This window comes from Hypanus sabinus, chromosome 10 (assembly GCF_030144855.1).
Source record: "Hypanus sabinus isolate sHypSab1 chromosome 10, sHypSab1.hap1, whole genome shotgun sequence".
NCBI lineage: Eukaryota > Metazoa > Chordata > Chondrichthyes > Myliobatiformes > Dasyatidae > Hypanus > Hypanus sabinus.
In genome coordinates, this window is record NC_082715.1 from 22,078,939 (window position 1) to 22,106,855 (window position 27,917).

At 40.2% G+C, this 27,917-nt stretch overlaps 2 protein-coding genes across 3 annotated transcripts in view; both read right to left on the bottom strand.

Annotated features, from left to right (window-relative positions):
• LOC132400263 (triadin-like) overlaps positions 1 to 27,917 on the bottom strand; it is a 264,638-nt gene that overhangs the window by 12,865 nt on the left and 223,856 nt on the right. Inside the window, exons 35-37 of the mRNA XM_059981238.1 lie at positions 16,904 to 16,927; positions 13,797 to 13,820; positions 7,657 to 7,686 (exon numbers count right to left, since the gene is read on the bottom strand). Coding sequence (XP_059837221.1) covers positions 7,657 to 7,686; positions 13,797 to 13,820; positions 16,904 to 16,927 — 78 coding nt within the window. The remainder of the gene's footprint in view (positions 1 to 7,656; positions 7,687 to 13,796; positions 13,821 to 16,903; positions 16,928 to 27,917) is intronic.
• LOC132400262 (uncharacterized) lies at positions 18,374 to 21,413 on the bottom strand. Of its 2 annotated transcripts, none has more exons than XR_009514199.1 (2): positions 18,783 to 21,413; positions 18,374 to 18,504 (listed from the first exon to the last, which is right to left on the bottom strand). XR_009514199.1 is itself a non-coding variant. In XM_059981237.1 (2 exons), the coding sequence occupies exon 2, from the start codon at positions 20,892 to 20,894 to the stop codon at positions 19,107 to 19,109; it is 1,788 nt and encodes a 595-aa protein (XP_059837220.1). In that variant the 5' UTR covers positions 20,895 to 21,061; positions 21,340 to 21,411; the 3' UTR covers positions 18,374 to 19,106. The 2 variants fall into 2 exon arrangements, 1 of the variants encoding a protein (XP_059837220.1); XM_059981237.1 differs by having other exon boundaries at positions 18,374 to 21,061; positions 21,340 to 21,411.

Sequence of the window (27,917 nt, forward strand, 5' to 3'; positions counted from 1 at the left end):
GATATTGCAAAATGATAATACGTAACCCTATTCATTTTCATGTATAATAAATCAAGAAACCTCCTTCATTACTCGAGCACACTAAATGCAAGAGTTCTAATATCTGTAACAGGTGCATTTTGCTTAGGTTTGCTATCACTTTTAAAGGTTTGCTTGGCTAAAAGGCAGCACCAATTTAGCAATAAATGTCAGTGTCTATTTTACATATGTGCTCAAAATGTTTTAGAGTTTGAAACCAAAACCTGTTGTTCTGCTCACGAGGTCAAGCTGACACAGAGCAGAGATGCCTCAAAAGGTTTTCAAGGAGCGATGCCTCACAAAGGTGGCATCCATTATTAAGGACTCCCAGCCCCCAGGATATGCTCTCTTTGTGTTGCTACCATCAGGGAGGAGGTGTAGAAGCCTGAAGACACACACTGAATGATTCAGAAATAGCTTCTTCCCATCTGCAATTAGATTTCTGAATGGGCATTAAACCCATGAATGCAATCTCATTACATTTTGTACTACTTATTTAATTTAACATATATTAGACAATAGACAATATACAATAGGTGCAGAAGTAGACCATTTGGCCCATCGAGTCTGCACCGCCATTCTGGGATCATGGCTGATCATTCACTATCAATACCCAGTCCCTGCCTTGTCCCCATATCCCTTGATTCCCCTATCCATCAGATATCTATCTAGCTCCTTCTTGAAAGCATCCAGAGAATTGGCCTCCACCGTCTTCCGAGGCGGTGCATTCCACACCTCCACAACTCTCTGGGAGAAGAAGTTTTTCCTCAACTCTGTTTTAAATAACTGACCTCTTATTCTCAATCCATGCCCTCTGGTACTGGACTCTCCCAACATCTGGAACATATTTCCTGCCTCAATCCTATCTAATTATCTTAAACGTTTCAATCAGATTCCCTCTCAATCTCCTCAATTTCAGTGTGTACAAGCCCAATCTCTCCAATCTCTCTGCGTAATACAGCCCTGCCGTCCCAGGAATCAACCTAGTGAATCTACGCTGCACTTCCTCAATTGCCAGAATGTCCTTCCTTAAACCTGGAGACCAAAACTGTACACAATATTCCAGGTGTGGTCTCACCAGGGCCCTGTACAAATGCAAAAGGACATCCTTGCTCTTGTATTCAGTTTCCCTTGTAATAAAGGCCAACATTCCATTTGCCCTCTTCACTGCCTGTTGCACTTGCTCATTCACCTTCATTGACTGATGAACTAGGACTCCTAGGTCTCTTTGCATTTCTCCCTTACCTAACTCTACACTGTTCAGACAATACTCTGCCCTCTTGTTCCTGCTTCCAAAGTGGATAACTTCACATTTATTCACATTGAATGACATCTGCCAAGTATCTGCCCACTCACTCAGCCTATCCAAGTCTCCCTGTATTCTCTTAACGTCCTCTTCACATGTCACACTGCCACCCAGTTTAGTATCGTCAGCAAACTTGCTGATATAGTTTTCAATGCCCTCGTCTAAATCGTTGACATAAATCGTAAAGAGCTGTGGTCCCAATACAGACCCCTGTGGTATCCCACCAGTCACCTCCAGCCAGTCCGAGAAACACCCATTCACTGCTACCCTTTGCTTTCTATCTGCCAACCAGTTTTCTATCCATGTTGAAACCCTGCCCCCAATGCCATGAGCTCTGATTTTACTCACCAATCTCCTATGTGGCACCTTATCGAATATTCTTACTGTAGTTCACAGGTTTTATTACTATGTATTGCAATGTACTGCTGACTCACAACAACAAATTTTGTGATGTATACCAGTGATATTAAACCTGATTCTGATTCCGAATCTTATTCTGAACTCATCTCCAGCAACACATTTGACAGCTAAAGAGAAAGACCCTGAACACTGTGTGCTGTTGAAACATAGAAACATAGAAAATAGGTGCAGGAGTAGGCCATTCGGCCCTTCGAGCCTGCACCACCATTCAGTATGATCATGGATGATCATCCAACTCAGAACCCTGTACCTGCTTTCGCTCCATACCCCCTGATCCCTTCAGCCACAAGGGCCATATCTAACTTAAAGTAATGAAGTATTAAAGGAATGATCAATTTGCTCATGCCAGAGCTTAAAAAAACAATCATAGGCTCAGTAGGAGATGTTTTACATGTAAGGTATTTCAGACAATGGATGCAGAAGGCAAAAATTCCAGAAAATGAGAATAAACTATGTTTTTTGAGCAATCTGCTCAGGATTGACATTGACCATTCCGTCTGCATTGTGGTTCCGTGACATCAAAACAGCGTGAGAGAGTCACATATTCTTTCTCCAGGATAATCCAGATGACAATGTGAAAATCTGTTCTCACAGAGTGTGGCAAATTGGAGAAATGCCTTTGGTCAGATGGAACAACAGATCAAGTGGCATGTTAAAGAAAGAAGAAGAATACGCCAGCGCCAGAGTCATTATGCATGAGCAGTAGAAGTGAAACCGATAGGCTTGGAATTAAAAGTATTAGTGAAATCAGATGAAATTCTCAGAGCAATATCCTACTTAAGTTTTATTAACAGGCAACATTGCACAATAAATTAAGTTAGATGGAATGGCCTTGAATTGCTGTGGGAATTCTCCTTAGTTTCTGTCAAAGAATCAAGAGACTGAAGAAATCTGGGTTTGCCATCAATATTTGGAGAAAAAAGTGAAAATGAATGGATCAAGAGAGCCTTGTAAAAAGCCTTTATCGTGTAAATGAGAATAAGTACAATAAGGAGTTTACTTGGTATCTCTAACATGATATGGACTGAGTAAATGGAAATTCTTTGGCCTAAAACTTGTACTACACCTAGAAATACATGGTTAGGTGCCGTTTCAAATTGGAGCACATGAAAAGGTCCATGACAGCTGAAGTAACAATCACCAGGATTGGTCTTTGACATGACAGGTGGCAGCAGAAACCTTGACGCCTTGTGGTCTCTGAAAAGGCGTTTTTTTAATGTGATGAACTCTGTACATCTTCTTAGTCTACTTGTGATTATTGTTCTGCTTGTTTTGAGCTTCCAGATTTCAACACAGAAAGATATGGGAGTTGGCTTTCATTTCGGGCAGCATCTATGGAGAGGAATAAAGAGTTTATGTTTCAGGCTGATGCGTCAGGCGTCCGGATGAAGGGTCTCAGACGGAAATGTCAGCTCTTTATTCTTCTCCATAGATACTGTTTGACCTGCTGAGTTCCTTCAGCATTCTCTGTGTGTTAATCTGTCAGGTGCTGCTTTAAGTTAGTGTATGCAGCTGGGGAGAGATGATGGTGTTAGCAGAAAGGCAACGCGCTGATAATATGCAAAGATCAGCCTTGAACAACTGTCCATGCCTCGAAGTGCAGATCTGAGCATGACATTCTAATTATGAGTACAGTTAATTATGTGAAGAGGAAGAAGACCATTAACAAGGGGAAGAAAAGGAAGGAAGATTTTTTTCAACTCTTCCCTGCCCTGAAACTCATTTGGGAAACTGAAAAGAGATCTGACAAAGATGTCACTGGCAAACATGAAGGGAAAATAAATCCCCAAGGGTAGGAGTGTGTTTGGAGCCAAAGCCAGAGCAGTCCAGCACACAGACTACAGTCTGATGGCTGGCAAATTGAAGATGGCTCTGCATGTAGCTGCTCTGAGGCATGTTCTCCTGCTTGCCACCCCTGCTAATCATCCCCTTCAGTGAGCAGTACGGCGTAGTAAGAGGAAGAAGAAGGGAGGTGTAAATTAACAGCTGCAAGTTAATAGCACTGGTTGTAACATCTTGCGATTTGGGTGGAAGCCTCTTTACAACAGATGGCCTTGCTCTGCATCAGCCACTTCACAAAGCCAAAGTGAATGAAGGCAATTATTCAGCCAGTCAGGACATACAGTACCATCTGCCTTATAACCCAGTCTAACTATACCACTGAATGCATTATTTTTAAGACATCAAGCTGATTTGATCAGTTTTTATAATTCATATTGCTTCTTTCATTATTAAACTATACTCTCAATGGATTTCCAGTATCAGCAGATTCTCTCTTGTTTATCACTCAATGGCCACTTTATTAGGTACCTCCTGTATGTTCAAAGTTTTCTGCCCATCCATGTTAAGGTTTGACATGCTGTGCATTCTCTTGAAGCACGTGGTTATTTGAATTACTGTCAACTTCCTGCCAGCTTGAGCCAGTCTGGCCATTCTCCTCTGGCCTTCTCATTAACGAGGTGTTTTCACACACAGAACCACTGCTCACTGGATGCTTTATTCAGCTGTACCACTCCCTGCAAACTCTGGAGGCCGACGTGCATGAAAATCCCAGGAGATAAGCAGTTTCTGAGTTAAGTACAAGAAAGCATACCAGTGCCTCTACTTTAGGAGTTTGTGAAAATTCAGCAGGACATCCATAAACTTTGACAAACTTCAAAAGATGTGTAAGGGAAAGTATATTGATTAGTTGCATTACAGCCTGGTATGGAAACACCAATGCCCTTGAATGGAAAATCCTTTAAAAAATGGATATAGCCTAGTCCATCGGGGTAAAGTGCCCCCACCATTGAGCACATCTATGTGAAACGTTGTCGCAGGTAAGCAGCATCCATCATCGGATACCCCTCAGCCCACTCAACCCTCTAAATCTATAAATATACGCTGTTGTATAGAGCAATGCCATTCAATCATCAGTTTTCCATGTAATTTATTCTCCCCACTTTCTTAATCAACTCACCTACTCACTAGGCCAAACTAGTAATAGTTAATCAACATTATAACCCACATATCTACAAACAAAATGTTCCATCTTTGGGAAATAGGAAGGAATTGGAAACCAAGGGTGGTTGTGTATAAACAGACAGTGCCAGGCATAAGTATCAAACCCACGTCAATAGAGCTATGAGACAACTGATTTACTTGCTGTGTACTGCACCACCTTCACTGATGTCTCATATATTGATCTTGAAGACAATCTTTTATCCATTTTACAAAGTCATCTTCAACATTACTGCAGCTAATTTGAGTTATTCAATATACATCCATTATTATTGCAGTATTCTTTGAAACATAGAAAATCTACAGCACAATACAGGCCCTTCGGGCCACAAAATTGCGCCGAATATGCCCCTACCTTAGAAATTACTAGGCTTACCTATTTCCCTTTATTTTACTATGTACCTATCTAAAAGCCTCTTAAAAGATCCTTTCGTATCCGCCTCCACCACCGTTGCTGGCAGCCCATTCCACACACTCACCACTCTCTGAGTAAAAAACTTACTCCCGACATCTCCTCTGTACCTACTCCCCAGCACCTTAAACCTGTGTCCTCTTGTGACAACCATTTCAGCCCTGGGAAAAAGCCTCTGACTATCCGCACGATCAATGCCTCTCATCATCTTATACACATCTATCAGGTCACCTCTCATCCTCCATTGCTCCAGGGAGAAAAGGCCGAGTTCTCTCAACCTATTCTCATAAGGTATACACCCCAATCCAGGCAATGTCCTTGTAAACCTCTTCTGCACCCTTTCTATGGCTTCCACATCCTTCCTGTAGTGAAGCGACTAGAACTGAGCACAGTACTCCAAGTGGGGTCTGAACAGGGTCCTATATAGCTGCAACATTACCTCTTGGCTCCTAAATTCAATTCCATGATTGATGAGAGCCAATACACCATATGCTTTCTTAACCATTGAGTCAACCTGCGCAGCTGCTTTGAGCGTCCTATGGACTCGGACCCCAAGATCGCTCTGATCCTCCACACTGTCAAGTGTCTTACCATTAATACTATATTCTGACCATCATATTTGACCTACCAAAATGAACCACTTCGCACTTATCTGGGTTGAAATCCATCTGCCACTTCGCAGCCAGTTTTGCATCCTATCAATGTCCCTCTGTAACCTTCAACAGCCCTCCACACTATCCACAACAACTCCAACCTTTGTGTCATCAGCAAACTTACTACCCCATCCCCCCACTTCCTCATCCAGGTCATTTATAAAAATCACGAAGAGTAAGGGTCCCAGAACAGATCCCTGAGGCACCCCACTCCATGCAGAATATAACCCATCTACAACCGCTCTTTGCCTTCTGTGGGCAAGCCCGTTCTATATGTATAGCTAGTGTGCCCAATATGTTTGCGCAGTACTGTACTTATCAATGTGGAGTGAAGATCAAATTTGCAAATCAGGCAGGAACAAAGGATGTTGAGAACAGCGAGGATGGAATGCCACAGGGGGTGGGTATAGGGGGCCGTGGGACATGTGGCAGAGGAGTGGGGGTGAGAGGGGTGGCGAGGGTGCAGACCACATCCAGCCCTGAGACATGAAGCAAGGTCATTTGAATCCAAAGAATTGGTTTAATGATTATTACAAAATGTCTCTCTGATGCTTCCTGCTCCCTTCGCTCTCCCTTCCCCTTTTCCCAACCATGATTCGTCTCTCACTGCCCCCTTCCCACTTTCCATCCACAATAGAGACCCATATCAGAATCATGTTCAACATCACTTACATCATGAAAATCTATATATGTCTAACACTTTTGCACAGTACAGTATAGTATGCTCTTAATTGTTGTTCCTGTGTCTGCAGTCCAGATACAACTATGGACAAAGTTTACTTCCTTTTGCAATTATCTGAGTGGTGTCATAACATCAACCTCTTACTCAATGTCAACAAGACCAAGGTGCTAACTATAGACTTCAGGAGAAGGAAACCAGCGGTCTATTAGCCAGTTCTCATTGGAGGATCAGAGGTGGAGAAGCTGAGCAACTGTAAACTTTAAAGTTATTATAGCAGAGGACCTGTATTGGACCCAGCACTTAAGTGAGGAAAGCACAGCAGCGCCTCTACTTCCTTAGGAGTTTGCAAAGATTCAGCATGACATCAAAAACTTTGACAAACTTCATGGCAAAGAAACGTCAAAGGCCTTGAACGGAAGATCCTACAAGAAGTAATGGGTACAGTCTAGCCCATCATGGTTAAGCCCTCTCAAGCATTGAGCACGTCTATATGAATGGTTGTTGCAGGGAAGCGGTATCCATTATCAGGGACCCCCAACACCCAGGACATGCTCCTTTCTCACTGCTGCCATCAAGAAGAAAGTATAGGAGCCTCAGGATCCACACCCGAAGGATCGGGAAAAGTTACTACCCCTCAACAATCAGGCTCTTGAACCAAAGGGGATAACTTCACTCAACTTCATTTCACTTGCCCCATCACTGAAATGTCTGACAACTAATGGATTCACTTTCAAGGACTCTTCATCTCATGTTTTCAATATTTATTGCTTATATATTATTTACATTTTTGTCTTTTTATATTTGCACCGTTTGTTGTCTGCTGCACTCTGGTTGAACGCCCTAGCTGGGCAGACTTACATCGATTCTGTTATCATTATTGAATATGCCCGTAAGGAAAAGAACCTCAGGGTCGTACATGGTGGCACGTATATGTACTTTGGAAATAAGTTTACTTCAGACTTTCGAACTTCAAATTGATTCTACTTTTTGATAAATCTCAGAGACAATTCTTCCTTTTGTCTTTATCCCCTTCTTCATTTTTCAAGGCTTCTCCTGCCCTTGCCAAGAATTTATACACCTGTTAAATACTGTGATGATAAACATCCATTCTGAGCATGCACATGATAACAATATCATGCTGATAATGGAAGGAAATCTCTCTTACTTGGTGCCTTTGCTGTTTTGGCAACTTTGTCTGTAAATGAAAATACTGCACTGTTAATCCATCCACAGTTTCTACAGTAAACATATTCACAAATTTCCAGTGAATGTCGTTAATATGTCTAATCACATTCATATGTTAGCAATGTGTGTACAGCATTGACCTGTGATAAGCTGCCCACCTGTAATACAAAATCTATTCTGATATTATTCATTGATAAATGATTTACGTCTAATCATACTTCATTTAGAAAAAGTCGCATTTAATTTAGAATTTATGAATGCACACGTATAACAGCTTGGTGTAATAAACATTTGGTGCAAGATTTAGGAAATTGTAAATGTGACATCATCCAAAAATTAAACTAATCTTTTATGCCACATATTTTGATTTTGCATTAATAAATGCTGCAGAAATGACTATTGAAGAACACCTTTAGATTGTAGAACAAATTTGCCATTGAAAATATTGCATCTCCATTTCACGCACGTCTATCCTTGCATTGTAATCTTACAAAACATAGCTATGAGATGTCCAGTTTAAACGCTTACTGAAATCAAAGCATCTATTGACTAATTGTGCATCTTTCAGAGTTAGTTATTCATTACATTAATTAAAATCTACAAAGCAGAGTTAAATTTTAGCAATGTGATCAGTCTTTTTTTCTGTACATTGCGAGAAGAGTCCTGAGTTCATATTATTTATTTCCTTTAAAAATAATACAGGGTGGTATTTTTTTTTGCTATGGTGTCTAATGTTTACAGGATTAAATTCAATAAGTGATATTATCCTGAATAGCTTGGTCATGGCTTCTGCTTTGAATCCTTCTTTTCCATCTCTTCCTTCTCCTCACAGCTAAAAGTGTTCTATGCTCCCTGTCTCGTCTCAATACACCAAAGCCTGGGGACGTCCTACAACTACATGCAGACTTCAGCATTTTTAAAGTCCTCCCGAACTGTAACCAGTCAGTCAAAATCAGAACGCAATTAACCAGCAAGTGGCAGCTGGTTTTACCAGTGCTGTATTGCTACCTCTCTGTGGTACTGACACATGGAGGTGGAGAAAATGGATACCAAAATATTAACATGGTTGAATACATAATACAATAAAGCGATAAATAGTATGATTATAAGTTCCTCTTTATTACCTATTCCTGTTGTAAAGTATATATATTACATGACTCCCTAGTCCAATTAGTATATAGTATATTCAAGAACAGGACATAAACTAATGCAAACTGGTGGAACAGAAACACCAGATCTCAGTACATGAAGACCGAGAACGATACCGCTTTAACTGGGACACCGCTGAGGCTCTGGCACAGGCAAACATGAGCGGGCATGAGAAGTTTTAGAAGCTGGTTCTCTTCTGAAAACTTCATAAACAAACATATCAAAATAGACACTATCCACGAACGCCTAAAAGACAAAGAAATGCGAGTCAATAGAATTCAAAGGTTAACGGAAGGGGTAGCGAATCAGGACCGAGGCAAGAAAATGGGGACCTATATAAACGCAAGCACTCCGAGTGAAAAACACCAACAGCCATGCACTGAGGATGTCACCTTGACTGGTGATGAAACGTCTGCAAGCTAATTGCCAAGCTTGATGAACACCGCATCATCAAATAGCAAAGTCATATCTATGTAACACTTGCTGTTTTAAAAAAGTCATTTTCCTGAGTTTATTATTCAATTCTGCTACAAGCACCAGCTCTTTCCTCTCTATTTATGTTCCTCACCTCACCTGCACTTGGCAGGACATTGATTCTGAAGAGAAAGGGCCATTTTTCAGTTCTTGTATTCACATATCGATTGCTGATTTAGTCAGAGCATTTTAACTGCCTTTCATTTTACTGCAGGTACTATTGGTGGATGCATATTAGTGGTGTCATTGTGTTAAGCACACTGTATAGTTCTACTGATTTAGTGGATCAGTAGCGACAAAAGGATTTAATGCTAAATTCGGAGAATTTGCGAAAGACTGACAAATCAAGAAACGAGCCTCTTTTGCAATATAAACGTCCAAGCAGCTACGATTGAAGTTATTTCTCCATCTAAATCTGATCAAATTACTTAAAAAAGGGCTTATTACTGAGTTCCCATCATTGGTCTTCAGGTAATCTTCCAAGCCAGGTGGTTTGTTCTCCCCACAGAAAGAGCTAAGGGTTCTCTCAGACAATACCAGAAGGCATGGAAGTTGAGAGGGAGTAGGTTCAAAGGGGATGTGAGTGGTAAGTTTCTTACTCAGAGACTAGTGGATGTCTGGAATATGCTGCCCAGTATGGTAGTAGACACTACATTAGAGGTGTTTTAAGACTCATTCAGATAGGCACATGAATATGAGGAAGATAGAAGGACATGTACATTGTGTAGGTAGGATGGGTTACTTTTTGGGGGGGCTTGGATTTACTTTTTGGATACTTGACACGACATTGTGGGTTGAAGAGCCTGTTTCTGTGCTGTATGGTTCTAATGGTGAAGCATACATCACCAAATACATTTTAGTAATCCTGAGAATCGGAATAAATCTGCCTTTGCCACAGAGCACAACCAGAATCACCAATAAGGATCACAAAATATTTAAAATGAAATTTTCCTTTGTAACTGAATTCTTCCCAAGTGATTGTGCTCGTCATCCTTAACACTTAGTCCTAAACAGTGGAATCAAAAAATCGCAAGCTTTCACCATAGTTTACTAAGAAAATAAATGAGGTCTAATTACCATTTTTGATAATGTCACATGATTCCAGTTTGGAGTCATAGAATACTACAGCATAGTAAAAAGTCCTTTGCTCCTTCTAGTTTGTGTCAAACTATTAATCTGCCTAGTCCCATTTCTCCACCCTTTTCAAAGTATTCCAAACACTGAAGTTCAGCCAAGAATCTTGATTGAAATTTGAAATAAACACAAAGTAAAGATCATAAAATGCTTTTGCATTATTCTGAAAAGAGAAGGAGTTCATATTCATAAACTCCCCAAAGATCTTTCAATGATGAAGTACAATCAGTATTCCTTTTTTGGCAAATGTGACAGCCACCATTGAGTTCAGGTTCATAAAAATCACAAGGTTTACGGCACAGGAAGACAGCATTAGTCCATGCCAATGAAAATAACTACATCTATTCTTCGGTCTTATTGACTACGGAACATCAAATACTCATACAGATTCAGATTAGCTGTTTTAGGGCTCCCCTACAATATTTTCAAGTAATGCATTCCAGACTTCTGTCACATTTTGCAGGACTCTTTCTGCCTCAACTCACTTCTAATTATTTTACCATCTAGACTTAAATCTTCCTCCTCACCTCATTTAATAATCTGTCTGTTACAGGAAATAAGTCCTTCCTAATCACCCTTCCTAGACATTTCATAAGTTCATGTAGTTCAATTAAATCACCCGTCAGCTCTTTTGTTCCGAAGAAAACAGTCTCAGCTTGTCAATTATTTCCTCATAAATAAACATCTACAGTCTAGCAGCCTCTGTGCTCTCTCTACTGCTGTCACATCCTTCTTCAGTGATGGTCATTGGTATTGTATGAAGTAATCTCTTTGTGGGTTAATTAGTTTTCCATTCAGTTGTAGAAAGATATTTCTGCCATGATCAATAAATGAAAATGTTTCACAAGCTTTCTTAACCATCTTATCAACTCATTCTGCTACCTCAGGGATCCCTGGCATCTCATTTCTTCTATATTTATTAACATTCATTTATAGTTTATTTCCTTGTTTTGTTTCTCCTCTGGAAATTTTTGCTTCGTTAAGTCCTTGAATTGAATTTGTTCTTTCTGTCCACCCTAATATTTTCGTAGACTATTCGGCTTTCTTCCACATTATGGACCACAAATCTCTTAAATGTCAACAAATGTCTTAATGACAAGTCCAGTATTTGCCTCAATTTACCTTCACTGTCATCAACTTGAAATATTACCTCAGTATTCCTCTTCACAGAAACTGCCTGACCTGCCTGAAATGGCTTTGCAATTGGAGTACAGTTTATGGCTTACTTTTGGCTGCAATCATGTTCTTAAAAAACAGAAGTACAAGGTTTAATTGTGTAGCATTCATTTGCACAAAGCAATACTTTAACTTCCCGAATATTAACCAAATTTTCTGATAACTCATTAGTTTAGTCACCAAGTGCCTTAGAGGGGGAGTGTCCAGTGCTTTTTGTCCAAGGTGCCTCTCCCAACGCCACAGGAAACAATTTGATTGGTACATTTTTGGCTACCAGATGATTCTGTTTCTAATGCGCATAAAGCAAAAATTTGAGTTTCACATTAAACGCAACACACTTGGTAAATATGCTAATTTTACAAGGAAGTTATATTAATTTTAATAAGTGCTTCTTGGAGAAGTGTGAATATTCTTTTCTCAAAAATAACCAAAACCTCATCCTTTACTTCTGAAATATTAACCAAATTATCTGAAAACAACACTAGCTTAATCGCCATGGACCTTTGGAGTTCATATTCAGTAGGAAGAACATAAACTCCCTATTAGAACTGCAAAGCTGACAGGCGTGCGACAGGATTAAAAACTACTCAGCAGGAGAGAACTAGTGAAGGAAGCCTGTCAGGGCACATTGCCCGAGGACTGTTCTGGATGTTCACACCCACACTCCAACTTCTGTGGAGAAAAAGGTCAAATCTCACATTTGGCAAACATTTTTAGCGAAGATTGCTCTTCACACTATACAGTAAAAATCTGGTAAACTGCTGTACAACTATCTGAAAATCCCAAAGTTCCACCATCTGGCTCAGCGGATAATATTTGCTACATCCTTTTCAACTTGCTAGTTCTCCAGTTCTAACACTCCCTTTGATCCCGCTGAAGCCCCAGTCTCCACGATCCATTCTGACCAACCAGAGCCTGGTTCCCTCAATCTTTTTAAATTGAACAGGGTCCTGTTTCCCTCATTCCCATTAAATTTACCTGCATCTCTGAGTAATTTAATATGTTACTATGTAACGTCTAAAAAAAGGGGAATTAAGAAGTTAGAGGGCATTGATTAGAGCAATATCCATTAGTCTGGTAATCCATCATTCTGGCATCACTAAAGTCCTCAGCATGCTTGATTGTCAGGGTTTTATCATACCAGAAAATCTCCCTGTTTAATTATAATGGGATCTGAGTGTCTGCCTAACTATTATATTAGTATATTCTTTCATCCTTGTCAGATATGCACTGTGGTCATGCATGTTACTGGCAGCTATAATTAACTGCTTGGCCAAGGCTCTCAGTAAGGTTTTTTTTTGGTTTCTGATATATTTATCAGTGAATCAAATGAAACTGTATTTGGAGGTTTATTTCCTCAGCAGAGGAAAATATTCCAGGCTTTGTTCTCTGCTATGCAGTTGCCACATGGGAAATAGTTTCATGTACAGGGTGCTCCAGCACAGCCTCCATTTCTTCAGCTACATCTGCTGTGTGGGCACACCGGGGCAATCTATCTGGCAGTGAGAGGGATCCCAGTGGAGATGTCGCTAAATGAGGATCATTGTGAAGTTAATACTTCAGTAATACTTGAGTAACATTGTAAATTTATTGGTTGATCAGGCACTCCTTGTTGTCTACATTATTCAGTATGGGTTAAATTCAGGGATTACATGGACAGCATCAGTTGTTACACCACTGCATCATAAGTGCGTGCCTAACTAAATAACTGCAAAGTAGGCACGTTATTCCCCAGTGCCATGCTTCTCGTTCAATTAGTTTTATGTTTTGGAGTTACAAAGTATAACAAGAGTCTTCTCCCTTTACATTTGGTTGTAGGTTGGAAAATGTTGCATGGAGCAGTGCCAAGTGACAGGTTCATGGGCTCTGGGGCCACTAATAGTTTCTGTGACCAAAATAAAACTGTTACCATTGTTGACTGTGGTATCTTTAAGAAGAAGCCCCACAATTCTCCACTAATTCTTTTGTCATTACAGTACACTATTGAATGGTTTTATATGAAAACATTGATACATTAATGAAAAGTTCTCCAGCTTTGATGTCACAGAGAGTGATCCAAGTACATCCATTGGCTCCTAAATAGCAACTGTGCCAAAGCATCTGTCCTCGGGATCCTATCCTGGCAATGAATTAATAACGAGAATGCATTGTAATTGGACTCTGTCAAAATTCATACACTTGACTTACCTTCTTTTTCATGTTGAATCTTTTCTGGAATCATAAAAAAAACTGGCATTAGATAGTTGCATGACTGATTTCTAGGATGACAATTAAAAAGCACCTTCAAAAAGTGACCCCAATGTTCTTCTCCGGAGAAAATGTCGACTCGTGTGTAAAGCCCAATGTGGGATCTCTTCTTCAAATATTGACTTAGCTTGGAAAATGATATGGAATTTTTTTTCTCTTTTGCACTACTTATTTAATTTAAGTTTTTAAAATATATATATGAATATTTCTTAGCGTAATCTACAATGATAATATTAATGAATAAACTCTTTTCAGGCCTCTAGCTGGGTACAATTACGTTTCAATGACAAGCTCAGCTATCTTCATCAGGGATGATGCCTGGGCATGTACTTATACCCCGGCTGTCTGTCCCTCCTGTTTGGTTAATACCCATTCAATCAGGTGCCCACTGTCTCTCCTTGTTTACAATCAAATTCCAGTTCTTACTTAGGGCCAGACCTTCATCTTTGTTAAAATTCTTTTCCTCTAGTTTTGTTTCAATGGCTCTCTTCACCAGGTGGACTCTAAAGCCACTGGCACAGCCCAGTAGTTTGGTACATCGTAGTCAATCCTGTGGCCATTGTAAATGCAATGTTCTGCTACCGCCAGTTCTAAATCAGGCTTCAATTATTATGCATTGCATTCTACTGCTGCTGCAAAATAACAAATTGCATGGCAAATGCTGGTGATATTAAACCTGATTCTGACTCTGAAACTTCCCCAGGTAGCAGTAGGTACCTACTTCCCCAGTAGGTAGCAATACTTCTCTAGACTGGAACCTGATATCTATGTGGCTGAAAGTAGCTGTAGGCTTCCAGCCATGAGGGTGATAGGGGGAAGACTGGGGATATCTGGTGAAATTGTGGAAAAATAAGTCAATGAGATAGTAGGTAAGAAGAGTGAAAGGACAATCAAGGGGCGTGTGCTGGTAAGAAGAGGAGAATGGTGGAGTTATGAGGAAGAATAGCAGCGAGAAAGCTGATTGAAGCAGATGAATTAGTATTCATTAGAATTAAGATCTAGTGCTCTGCTCTTCCCGGAGCGGATGGAGAGCACGAGCTGCATCATGGAGATAACCCGGAGACAGGGCGCCAGGACATGATCAACTCCATTTCAAAGCGTCAAGGAGGACTGAGCATCGAAGGCAATGTGGAGTAGGTCAGCGGCTGCTCTCCATAGAGGTCACGGGGTCAACAGCAGTTGGAAGCCAGGTCAGAGGCATCCGGACCCGGTGTGATGGTCCCTCTTCACAGAAGGTCTGAGTTCATGCACCCGTTCTCTTTAATGTGAACAGGAGGATGTTTTCAAAACTCTGAGATTTATGTGATTATTGGATTGTAGTTCATATTGGTCTTCTTCAGTTTTCTTCATTTTCTTTCTTATTGGCGATTGGTGAGTGAGTGACATGTTACTTTTTGTGCTGGGGGCGGTTTAGAGATTTGGCATCTGATGTTCTTGTTGGTGATTATCCTGTGTGGGTGATCTATTCATTTTTGTGGGTATTGCCACTGTTTTTTGCGAGGGAGCGGTTGGGGGTTTGATGCTATTTTCTTTGTTCTGTTTTGCGAGGCAGGGGTTGGAGGATTGGGGGTTTTGATGCTCTAGCTGCCATTTTCCATGAGGGTGACCTATGAGTTTTTATGCGAGGGAGAGTGGCTTGGGAGTCTGGGGTTTGATGTTCCAGCTGCAGTTTTCTATGTGGGTTATCTTTTAGTTTTTGTGCGAGGGAAGGGGTGGGGTGTTTGGGGTTTATGAGTTTTGTTTCTTTTTCTTTTTCATGTGGGGGGGGTGATGTCTTTTTCTTTCAACAAATCCCATGGTGCTTCTGTAATTCATGACTATCTGGAAGAAGACAAATCTCAGAGTTGTATTGTACATGCATATTAGACAATAAAATGAAGCTTTGAAGTGTGAGGATTTAAGCTTGTTACGCTGATAGAAACTCCTGTGTTATCTGGACAACAATCAATTCTGTAAAGCCACTAACCTTGCAGACTGGTGATTGCTCATTGGTCACAGAAGAATTCTAGAGGGTGACATTCTCCTTCAGGTTTTAATATAAATATTATTTTTGTTTCATTCTCACAAATGTGATTTGATTTAATAGGGGTCAATTTAAGACCCTAGCTTTGGTCCTCAAGTTGTCTATCGTTGAATCAGTGAGCATGTTTGTTTGCCCAGGTTATTCCTGTCTCCAGGGAGCAATATTGCTTATTTCCTTCACACTACAAATGTAGAGAATATCAGAGTGGGGGAAACTGGCAATATTGACATCCTCCATCACCATGGAACATAGAACAGTATGTTCAGGCAGTCCAGGCCTTTCAGTCCTCGATGTTCTGCCAACCCTTCAACCTACTCTAAGATTAATCTAACCCTCCCCTCCCACATAGCCCTCCATTTTACTTTTATCCATGTGCCTATCCAAGAGTCTCTTAACTGGGCCTAATGTTTCCGCCTCTACCATCACACTTGACAGCACTTTCCCCAGACCTACCGCTCTCTACCTCAGACATCCCCCATGCTTTCCTCCAAACACCTGTCTGTGATTGTCCATTGTATCCATAAACTTTTGATGTCAAGATTATTACCCTTGATGTCATGAGCTAAGTTTAGTGTGGAAGGAAATTGTATTTATTCAGGCCACTCAATAACTTCTCATCCAGCCCGGGATAATAAGATTTGCTCTACCTTAAGCTACCCAATATCATAACAGAACTATCATTATGACAAAGCTATTTCTTTAAAAAATGTTTGAGAAGATAATGTGCTATTGAAATATACAGGGAAGCACTTTTGATTTAATAGTCAAGCAAATAAATAGTTTTCAACTCTCAGCAGCTGGCTGGGGATGCCAAGTAATTGGGTATATTTAAAGTGGAGGTTGATATGTTCTTGATTAGTAAGGACTCGGAAAGAAGGCAGGGGATTGGAGTTAAGAGGAAAGATAATCAGCCATGACCAAATGCAGAGCAAACTCAATGGTCCTAATAGCCTAAATTGGCTCCTATGTCTTGTAGTGTTAAAGTCTATATACAAAATACATTGTTTAATCAGAATTGTATTACCTGGTTTAGCAACAGCAGGTGTCTCTATAAAATAAAGTACATAGAAATCAATTCAATAAAGTGAATATGATACAGATAGAGCACAACAAGAAATTATTATCCTTTTTAACTTTATATAACTTAACTCGGCCAGTTCTTAATCAAATTCAGGCCCTTGGCCATCCTTTCCCCCCTTTAATTCAAAAAATATTGTGAGTAGTTTCCTTGTTAACAGTGTTCCTCAATATAAATATTGGAAACTAAAGCTAGATTACACCAGACCAAATTTTACAGTGAATATTTGCAGCTGTAATCCAAATGCCAGTTAAATAAACACAGTCAGTAAAGATTCTTGGCACAGATTGTGGGAAATTTTAGGGAGGTGTTACATCTTATGTCCATAGCTTTAGTTTGTGCCAAAGCTCCTGCACACTTGCCATTCGGAGCAAAGTGCTCCACAGTGGCTATTGCTTTCAATCATATGAAATTAGCATTTGATAATTATTTCTTATTACATCCATATTAGGTAGTAATATGCCACAGGTCCATAGAGCCATGCAGATTTAAAGAGGCTAAATCCAAACATCACAATGTAATATTCTCTTTTTCTTTACTTATACAGTAGATTCTGGTTAATTGGGGCACAGCAGGAATTATTTTGTTCTCCTTTACACTTATGTACTGGAAATTACATTAAACAATTTTGAATCTTGAATACAGCAGCAGAAGACCACAAATATACACTCCGTGACTACTTTTGGTAAAGGAGGTACCTAAAATGTGACCCAAGGGTATGTGTACAGTTGAAGCAGGAGGACTTTGCTAGTGTTTATTTTGTCATTGTGAAGTATGAATTTATATTCTTAATCAATGATTATGGAATCAGTCTGTGATACATTTATTCCACACCTCAGTTTCATTTCCATGTAGTTTTTAGTTCTGTGGAAAAGCCCACTTTAGTACCTGTGTAAATCCTTACTTTTCTATTTCAATTCATGTTTGCTTACCAATGCTGGACCTACACCTTGAGAAAGAAACCCCTGCCTTTGGATAGAGATCAGATGATAAACAAACAATTGAACAATGTCACACTGGTTTTTGCTCTCCATTTGCACAACTTATTTAATTTTTATTTCTGTATTTATTACTATAACTTATAGGATATTTTTTGTATTGCACTGTATTACAGCCACAAAATGAGGATGTCATGACATGTTGTGTTCAGTATTGAGGGAGGATGCAGACACATCAGTCTGGGAGCCTGCAGGCTCTTTATTGATGACTCAGCTTGTACAGTATGTGAGCTCCTCCCAGGTGGGAGAGGGTACTGAGTGGCACAAGATTAATTCATAAACTACCACATCATCTCCTCTTCTTGAAAGGAAAGGAAAAGCTAGGTATGTACTTCTTGTCTTTAGAACTGCATTGAAATTGTAGCCACTGAAATCGAGCAATTCTGTTCACTATACCCATAACATATAACTTATGCTCCCTGTCACGTTCTCCTTCGGGTGTAACGAAACGCCGAATTTAACGTCCGGATAAACCACAGTTAATAAGAACCAGATCGCAGTAAGATTAACCATTTACTGTTCACTCTTCACATTAACATATGGTGAAAACTGTTGATAAAACAATACAAGATTGATACAGTATTTGTTCCTTCCTTAATATCACATTTCAAGTGTAAATACTTGCAAAGGTGACTATAACTACATTACACTAAGGTGCAGTATACAGGGAGAGTTTACCTGCTCCATTGACTACTTTAAATACACTTCCATGCAAACTATCCGCGACTCTTTAACTAAGGAAAGCATAAACATTATCTACCGTCGTTACCTCTAACAGGATCAGCATTAACATCTTAGTTCAATATATCGATTATCTATTAACTTACAGCGTTGCTCTCACTGTGATTTCTCATGCCTGCAAAACTGCTTGTGCTCAGGTGAGCCTCGTGGAAAGCCCCCACCCTCGCGCTAATTTCAAACCGGTGTTTTCCCACAAGACGCGGCGAAACCGGATGTGACGTCATCGCATGCCGATATATTTTACATGCAATGAATATACTTTAAACACTTCTAATTCTAACTAGAAAATACTATTGAATGAATTACTAAGCGAAAATATTATAAACTAAATAACTGTCGTAAAGACAGCACACTCCCCGCTTGACCTTCGTAAGGTCACAATGAGCAGAGTACAAAACTTAGTCTCTTAATCAGTCATTGGGTAGAAGTAGAATAACTTCTGTAACTGGCCCTTGGTAAATTTTCACATCGCCTTGGTCGGTAGTCTTCAATTCGATCTTCCTGACATGTCCATCCCCGATAGGGAATGTAGCAGTGATTCTGGCCGTTGGCCAGCTGTTGCGAGCGACTTGCTTGTCCCTGAGCAGGACTAAGTCTCCAACTTGAAGATTCCTGCGGGGTTCTGTCCACTTTTGTCTCTGTTGCAACAAAGGTAGATATTTTTGTCTCCAGCGAGGCCAGAACTGATTTGCCAGAGCCTGGACTTGTCTCCATTGCTTTGTGTACAAATCCTTGTCTGAGAAGTCTCCTGGTGGAGGAGGTGCTCCTGCCTTCTGCGTAAGGAGTGTTGATGGCGAAAGTATAAAGGGGTTTTCTGGGTCAGAAGACACAGGTAGGAATGATTGTGCGTTTATAATGGCTGTGACCTCTGCCATTAGGGTGCACAGTACCTCGTGGGCCAATCGGGTGCGTTGCTGTATCTCAGGTTTCCTTTTCCAGGTTTTCCGTAAGGACGTGAACCGTTTGACTGCCTGCTCTTTGTTATCTGGTGAGCGCTGGCGTGGTTCTCTGATTGGCAATGGGGCAACCCCATTATTTGCTTCATCTCTGAAGACCTTGGTGTCTTTGGGTTTTAAAGAAATGGTATCTTGAGCTGATTGTGCAAGTTTGTTTCCGTGCTCGGTTTGAACAAAAACTGACTGACCTAGCGTCTCGTCGGTTACTTTACGCTTGGTAATGTCTTGTTGTGCTTCTTTAGGGTACACCTCAGTGAGGCAGATCTCGGAACAAGAACGGCTTGACTGAGTTTGACCGCAAACTTCTGTACAGTTCGAGCTGACAATTGTTGTCCTGGAGTGAACCTCTCCCTCCCCGCCGTCCTGTTGTGGGGGTGAAGGAGCGTTGTCGGTTCTTTCATTCTTGACTTCATCACGGAGCCGTGAGGGTAAATTTCCTTCCTCGTATGGATGTGATGCAATCGTGACTCTCTGAGGTTCCTCGTAGCTGGGGAAGTTATCGAATACGTATGGAGAGGGGAGACGAGCCTGCCTGTCTATTTGAGATTGTACATAGTCGCTTGTGCGTTCCAGTCTGGTCCTTTCTAAAGTAGATCTTGCTGCGGTCAGATCACGCGACCCTTCAGCTTCTTCTATGTACTTTGCTTCCGCCATGGCAGCAGCTTCTTCTCTTTCTAGCTGCAGCACTTGCAACTCTGTCGATATTTTTGCCATTTCCAACTGGATTTCGGCTTCTCGGGCGGCCCTTTCTTTCTGGATTTCGGCTTCTCTGGCGGCCCTTTCTTTCTGGATTTCGGCTTCTCTGGCAGCCCTTTCTTTCTGGATTTCGGCTTCTCTGGCAGCCTCTTCTCTTTGTCTGGCGGCCCTTTCTTTCTGGATTTCGGCTTCTCTGGCAGCCTCTTCTCTTTGTCTGGCGGCCCTTTCTTTCTGGATTTCGGCTTCTCTGGCAGCCTCTTCTTTCTGGATTTCGGCTTCTCTGGTGGCCAGTTTCATTTTCAAAACTGCTTCTTGTCTGGCGTAATGCAGTCGCACCTTGGCGGCTTCTGCCTTGGCTCTTGCCTGTGCGGACTTACTTGATGTTGTTCTACTGCCCTTGTCGCTGGGCGCCATCGACTTGATCCCGGATCGAGCTGACATTGCAGCACTTGGAACACCTGATAACGCCCGGGTGGGCTTACTTGATGTCGGTTTACTGCCCTTGTCGCTGGGCGGCGTCGACTTGATGCTGGATTGAGCTGACATTGCAGCACTTGAAACACCTGATAATGCCGCTTTTTCACTGTCACGTTCTCCTTCGGGTGTAACGAAACGCCGAATTTAACGTCCGGATAAACCACAGTTAATAAGAACCAGATCGCAGTAAGATTAACCATTTACTGTTCACTCTTCACATTAACATATGGTGAAAACTGTTGATAAAACAATACAAGATTGATACAGTATTTGTTCCTTCCTTAATATCACATTTCAAGTGTAAATACTTGCAAAGGTGACTATAACTACATTACACTAAGGTGCAGTATACAGGGAGAGTTTACCTGCTCCATTGACTACTTTAAATACACTTCCATGCAAACTATCCGCGACTCTTTAACTAAGGAAAGCATAAACATTATCTACCGTCGTTACCTCTAACAGGATCAGCATTAACATCTTAGTTCAATATATCGATTATCTATTAACTTACAGCGTTGCTCTCACTGTGATTTCTCATGCCTGCAAAACTGCTTGTGCTCAGGTGAGCCTCGTGGAAAGCCCCCACCCTCGCGCTAATTTCAAACCGGTGTTTTCCCACAAGACGCGGCGAAACCGGATGTGACGTCATCGCATGCCGATATATTTTACATGCAATGAATATACTTTAAACACTTCTAATTCTAACTAGAAAATACTATTGAATGAATTACTAAGCGAAAATATTATAAACTAAATAACTGTCGTAAAGACAGCACACTCCCTACATAAGCATAAAAACGAATTACCAATATTATAGGTCTTTCTCTTTGTTTTCATGACTTACTGTATGTTAGCAATAATAAACATGATTCTGATTCTAAAAATTGCAGAATCAGTAATCGATTAACTTTGGCTTATTCTTCATGGTATGAATCTAACACAGTCTATTTATTCTGCTGCATCCATCTAAGCTGTTTTGATATCTGGTTCATGATAAGATTAGTTTTATTTGTCACATGTATATCAACACAGTGATATGTATCATTTTGCATCAACGATCAATTGTATCTGCTTGTCACCTGATATCCATCCAAAAGCAAGCAGCACTTTGTCAAGGTGTAGGTGCTACATTGCAGATCAGGTGCCACAAGCAGTTATTTTTATTGAGAGCAAGTGAAATGAAAATCAGCTACCATTTCTACCTTCCCAATTTCAACATTGCCCCTAATGCCTCCCAATTGCTTTTGAGTTTGTAATTTGAAACTGCATACAACATTCAAAGAACTTTTTGGAAGTAAAACTGAATTATGATTGGCATCTTTTTGGTAAAGGTTAAAGATGATTTATGAGAAACTGGAGGTAGACTTATTAATATATTGAATGTTAATGCCAACTATTTACAAATGAAGTGCATGTTCTATAAAATATTCATTAAAATTCAGTACTGTGCAAAAGTCTTGGGCACCCTAGCTATATATGTGTCCCTAAGTCTTTTGCACAGTACTGTAATTGTCTGCTCTAATAAAATACACTGCCAAGATTCAGTGTGACCCAATTTCCCATGTTCTACAATTTCAGCTGTGATTGTTTTACTGATGTGTGTATCACAGCAGCTGATTGCAGAGGAGGAAACAGCTGGGAAGAAGCGTTTATAAGATACAGGAGCAGATTGAGCCATTTGGTCCATTGAGTCTGCTCCACCATTTCATCATAGCTGATTCAATTTTCCTCTCAGCCCCAATCTCCTGCCTTCTCCCCATATCCCTTCATGCACTGACCAGTCAAGAATCTATCAACCTCTGCCTTAAATATATATAACGACTTGGCCTCCACATGCTGTCTGTGGCAAAGGATTCCACAAATTCACCATTCTCTAGCTAAAGAAATTCCTCCTCATCTCCAGTGATAAAGGACGCCCCACTATTCAGAGGCTGCGTCTTCTGGTCTCAGACTCTCCCACCGTAGGAAATATCCTCTCCACATCCACTCTATCAAGGCCTTTCACCATTTGATAGGTTTCAATGAGGTCAACCCTCATTCTTCTGAGTTCCAGTGAATGCAGTCCCGGAGCCATCAAACGCTCTTCATATGACAAGCCATTCAATCCTGGAATCACTTTAGATTGGACTAACCCTGGCTGATTGTTGGTTTGAGTTGTTCTCCGATTTTGACACTTTATTTGCAAACATTTTATCACCACGTGAGGAGACATCTTCAGTGTGCTGTTGATTAAATCCTCGTATGGTGACAAAGAGTTTACAAATAAATTGCCGAGATCGGAGAACAACGCAATCCAAGCACTGACCCAAATAATATATCCATACATAGTGCCCTTCACATTGGTAACATTACATTAGAATTATTTCAATTTTTTTTGCATGTCAGTGCATGTCATGTAATATGGCTTTAAATTTGGCCACAGTATTGAAACTTTATTAAGAGTGTCGAACTTGAATTTCATTCTTGAATGTCAAATGAAAGTTTAAACTTAGCATGTAATTACACATCATCCAGGGTGAACAAATGCTAATTTTGCAATTCAATTAAACCACGTTAACCTCCAAAGTGAAGAGTGCAAATTTGATGACTGACATTATGTAAATGAACATAAACATATAATGAACTGGAGGAACTAAACAGTCATTAAAAATGAAAATAAAACAATAAAGTGATAAGATGAAGGAACTCCTTTGTCTTCCATTATTTCAAGGACACTATATCAAATAGATTCATACCTCAATTTATAGCTATGTCTATAGTGATTAAAATTGTTAATTTTATGTTTTATGAAATTTCTTTCTATAAATACAAAACAGGTACAGAAAGATATGGTAAATGAACTGCTGGAAGCCAGCTTTGGAAGAGACACAAATAAAAATGTTCAAGATTATTCTAGCCTACATAAAGCTGGGAATCCCAAAATCCTACATCATGAATTAAGCAAATGCAAAAATAAAAGAAGCATTTTATCTTTGACTATGGAAGTTTTAATTGCAGATCCACAACATTTACTGACTGGTATGTTATTTCTGCCAATTAAAGCAGGTTGTGTGTTCGAACATACTGCATTAGATCAAATTTTGCTTGGCACATGTTCCACTTTGCCTGTAAGGAGTACTCACTGCTCATTACTGCTGCTGGCATTTAGGCCAGTAATGAAGGTTCTCCATCTCTGCCTCTCTAGAAGGATCTTCCATTGTTGGTTCCATAACAGTTGTTTTTTGACTAGTCATGGTTGTTAACCCTCAGCTGAACCCCTGAACATGGTGGACCAGTGGACCATGTTTAGCCTGGCCTCTAGCTTTTGATTTGTTTGGCATGGGTGACCCTAGCAGAGCCAAAGAACAAGGCCCTGACTCTAGCCAGCATAGCTTCCTAGATCATTGAGGCACACCAGCCTCCAAACCTTAGGACAAGTTTGAGGTCCTCTTGGAGAAAAATGTACCAGAAATTACAACATGGAGTTGAACTGACCTCACTTTAAAACCTCAAATGTAAATAGCTGATCAATGAAGATCTGCACCAGGAACACAAGTTGGGGGCATTAATCTTCACATTCAGAGGCATAGTCATAGAAAAGTAGAGCAGAGAAACAGGCTCTTTGGCCCATTTAGTCTATGCCAAGCCTCCTAGTCCTATTGACATACACCGGGACCATAGCTCTCCAAACCCTTACCATCCATGTATCTATTCAAACAAATCTTATTTGGACAAAAGTCTGAGTCAAGTTGTTTCTCTCAGCTCTCCTTGAACCCTGCCACTTGCTTCAAATTGATACCCCCTGATGTTTGGCCTGTCAGTTCAAGTTTCAGCATCACCCAATTAAAGCCTCCACTATCAACCTTCCTGGTTATCAGGAGTTAAGATTTCCACAAAGGTTGTCGCCTAATTTCTACCGTAATTTTTTTTGCATGGCACACCAGATTGTCTCCTATCCTTTGGAGTATCTCCAATGGCAAATGCTTACAGGCACCACTGTCTTAGCATGACTGTGGAAATGTATCGCGTTTCATAAGGAAACAGCTGTTTGGAAAAAAGGAGCAGAGTCCCATCACTTGGCAGAATCCAATGGATTATCAGCTTGTTGATTTAGTGTCTTTCTGAGAGTACGTTATACACACAGAGGCCATTTTATTAGGTAGACCTGTACTGTACACCCGCTGGCTAATTCAAATATCTGCTCAGCTTATCACATGGCAGCAACACCCAATGCATAAAAGCATGCAGACATGGTCAAGAGGTCCAGTCGTGCAGACCAAACATCAGAAAGTTATCCACGTGATTTTGGCCTTGGAATGATTATTGGTGCCAGGTGGGATGGTTTGAGTATTTCAGGAACTGCTGATCCCCTTGGGATTTTCAGTCTCTAGAGTTTACAGAGAATAGTGGGAAAAACAATATATATATCCAGTGAGAGACTAATCTGTGGGTGAAAATACCTTGTTAATAAGGTCCAAAGAGAATGGTCAAACTGATAGGAAGGCAACAGTAACCCAAGTAACTAAGTGTAACAACAGTGGTGTGCAAAAGAGCATCACTGCATGCACGGCACATCAAAACTTGAAATGGATAGACAACAACAGCACCCACTTTAAATACACACAATGACTTGACTTCCACAGTTCTCTGTGGCAATGAAATCCACAGATTCACCCTCTGGTTAAATAAATTCCTTCTCATCTCTTTTCTAAAGGGATCTCATATTCTAAGGCTGTGCCCTCTGGTGCTAGACTGTAGATTTCTTACGAATAAGGCAGAAGAAAATCTGATGGGTAAAAAAAAAGGGCATGCTTTACCTTTTGGTATATTTTACCTTGAACTCCACGTAAATGCTTATAAAGCCCAAAAGGCAATGGACCATTCCTTGATTTCAGTGAAAATAACAAAAAATGGATAATTACTATAATCTAGAATCAATTATTAAAATCTGTCTCAGATCTGCAAGGAATTAGAGAGGAAAATACTTCATTGAATGGAGAAATAGGTATATTATAAAATATAACTTCCACTGAAATGTGTTTAAAAAGGAATTAAGGGTCTCCAACCAAGAAATGAATGGATGAAGATTTATTTGGCAATGGTATAAAATGTCATATCTGCTGGAGAAAGTGATGTGTTAGCAAAACATTCAGTGTCATCAGGAGTCTGACTGCCACATTTGATGCTCAGAAAATCTGTGCATGTAATGAGACCTCATTTCATATGTTTATCTATGCTGTCTAGAATATTTAACAATGAAACGGTCCACTTTATTGGATGTATCAGAAATGTGTTGGATGGTAAAATTTACTTGGAGTATCAATTTACTTCGAACTTTGGTCTCTGGCTTTTGAGTTGTAAGATTTAGACTTAATTTCAATAATCCATGTCAGAGTAGAACATTTCAAACATTCAAAGTTCAAAAATTAAATTTATTATCAAGATATGTATGTATATGTTACTGTATACAACCGTGACATTTACAGGAATGGAACGAAATACAATGGAACTTCTACAAATAAACTATGCATAAACAAAGAATGACAAACAGCCATTGTGCAAAAGATGGCAAACAGCAAAAAAAAAAGTACTGACAGCATGTTTTTTAAAGAGTCCTTGAAAATGAGACTATGGGTCAGAGTGGTGATTGAAGTTATCCATGCCAGGTTCAGGATGGTTGTAGGGTTTCCTGAATATGGGGCCTAAAGTTTCTGCACTTCCTGCCTGATGACAAATGTGGGAAGAGAGCATGGCCAAGATTATCTGGCTGAATAAATGACTCATTACCTAGGTAGCATACTTTTTATCCAAATACTTTGACACATAGTTGTAGATTTGAGAGTTCTTTTAACTTCATTGTTCATTCTAGACCTGGTATTCTCTAGTACCTCTGGGAAGTTTGCTGCGTTTCCATCCATATAGACAGATATAGAATACTTACTTAAATTGTCTGCCCTGTCTTTATTACCCAACAGATTTTCTTCTGCCTTATGCAATATGGAATCCGGAGTCTAGGACCAGAAAGTCTGGCCTCAGAAGAGAAGGAGATCCCTTCAGAACAGGGATGAGGAAGAATTTTTTTAGCCAGAGGGTAAATCTGTGGAATTTATTGCCACAGAGAGTTGTGGAAGCCATGTTGTTGTGTGTATTTAAAGTGGAGGCTAAAAGCTTCTTGATTAGTGAGGGCATCAAATATTACTTGGAGAAGTCAGGAGAATGGGGTTGAGTGGGGTAATCAATCAGCCGGGATGAAGTGGGGTGAATGATCCAATTCTGCTCCTTCATTTTGTAGTCTTCTGGTGTAACACCATATAAACCAGCCTGCATTGCTGAAGGTTGAGCTTTAAAGGGAGCTGTATTGTGTCTGGAAAAGAAAGTGGCTGCCCTCCATGTGCATGCAGACTGAAGCCCTCCCTTGAAGTCTGAGCAGCAGTGTCAGTGGCTGCACAAGCATCAACCAGGACCTGCTGACAATCACACACATCGTACACTTCATTTTTTTTTTGGGGCGACATACTCTAACATTATTACCCACCTGCTTTTGACCAATTTTGCAATCTTTTCAGATGGGCCCAGCTGTACTAGCACTAAGCACAACAATGTTAATTCACAAGAAATGTGAGGTTCAATCCAATTTCTAGACAGCTATCTTTCAAATTCCTCGCACTTCACTTGTGATGCAGCATTTATGTTGTGCAGATTTCTCTGGATGTCAATTAGGACTTTATCTACAGTGCTCTGGTACTTCCAGGCAGCAACTCTAATTGGGAATTGTAGCTGAAATGACTGGTGTAATTATTCAAATTGTTCTATGGCTGAATATTAAGCATGCCCCAGTTTGCTTTTTAACATATCTATTTATAACTGAAGAACCTACATGAAAAGTAGCTGTATAAAATGCTTATTAGTTATATGATTTTTCAGCTTCTTCCATGAAGGAAACAATGTAAATGTTGCAAAATTTACAACAGACGATAGCTTGCAAAGCATGTACTCTGTTGTACATTTAATCCATTTAAGCAATGTATTTAATTGGAAAGGACTTCGAGCAAGGTCAAGCCAATTTATGCTTTGGTAGTAAGTGGATCTTGACATATTATGTACCTTTAT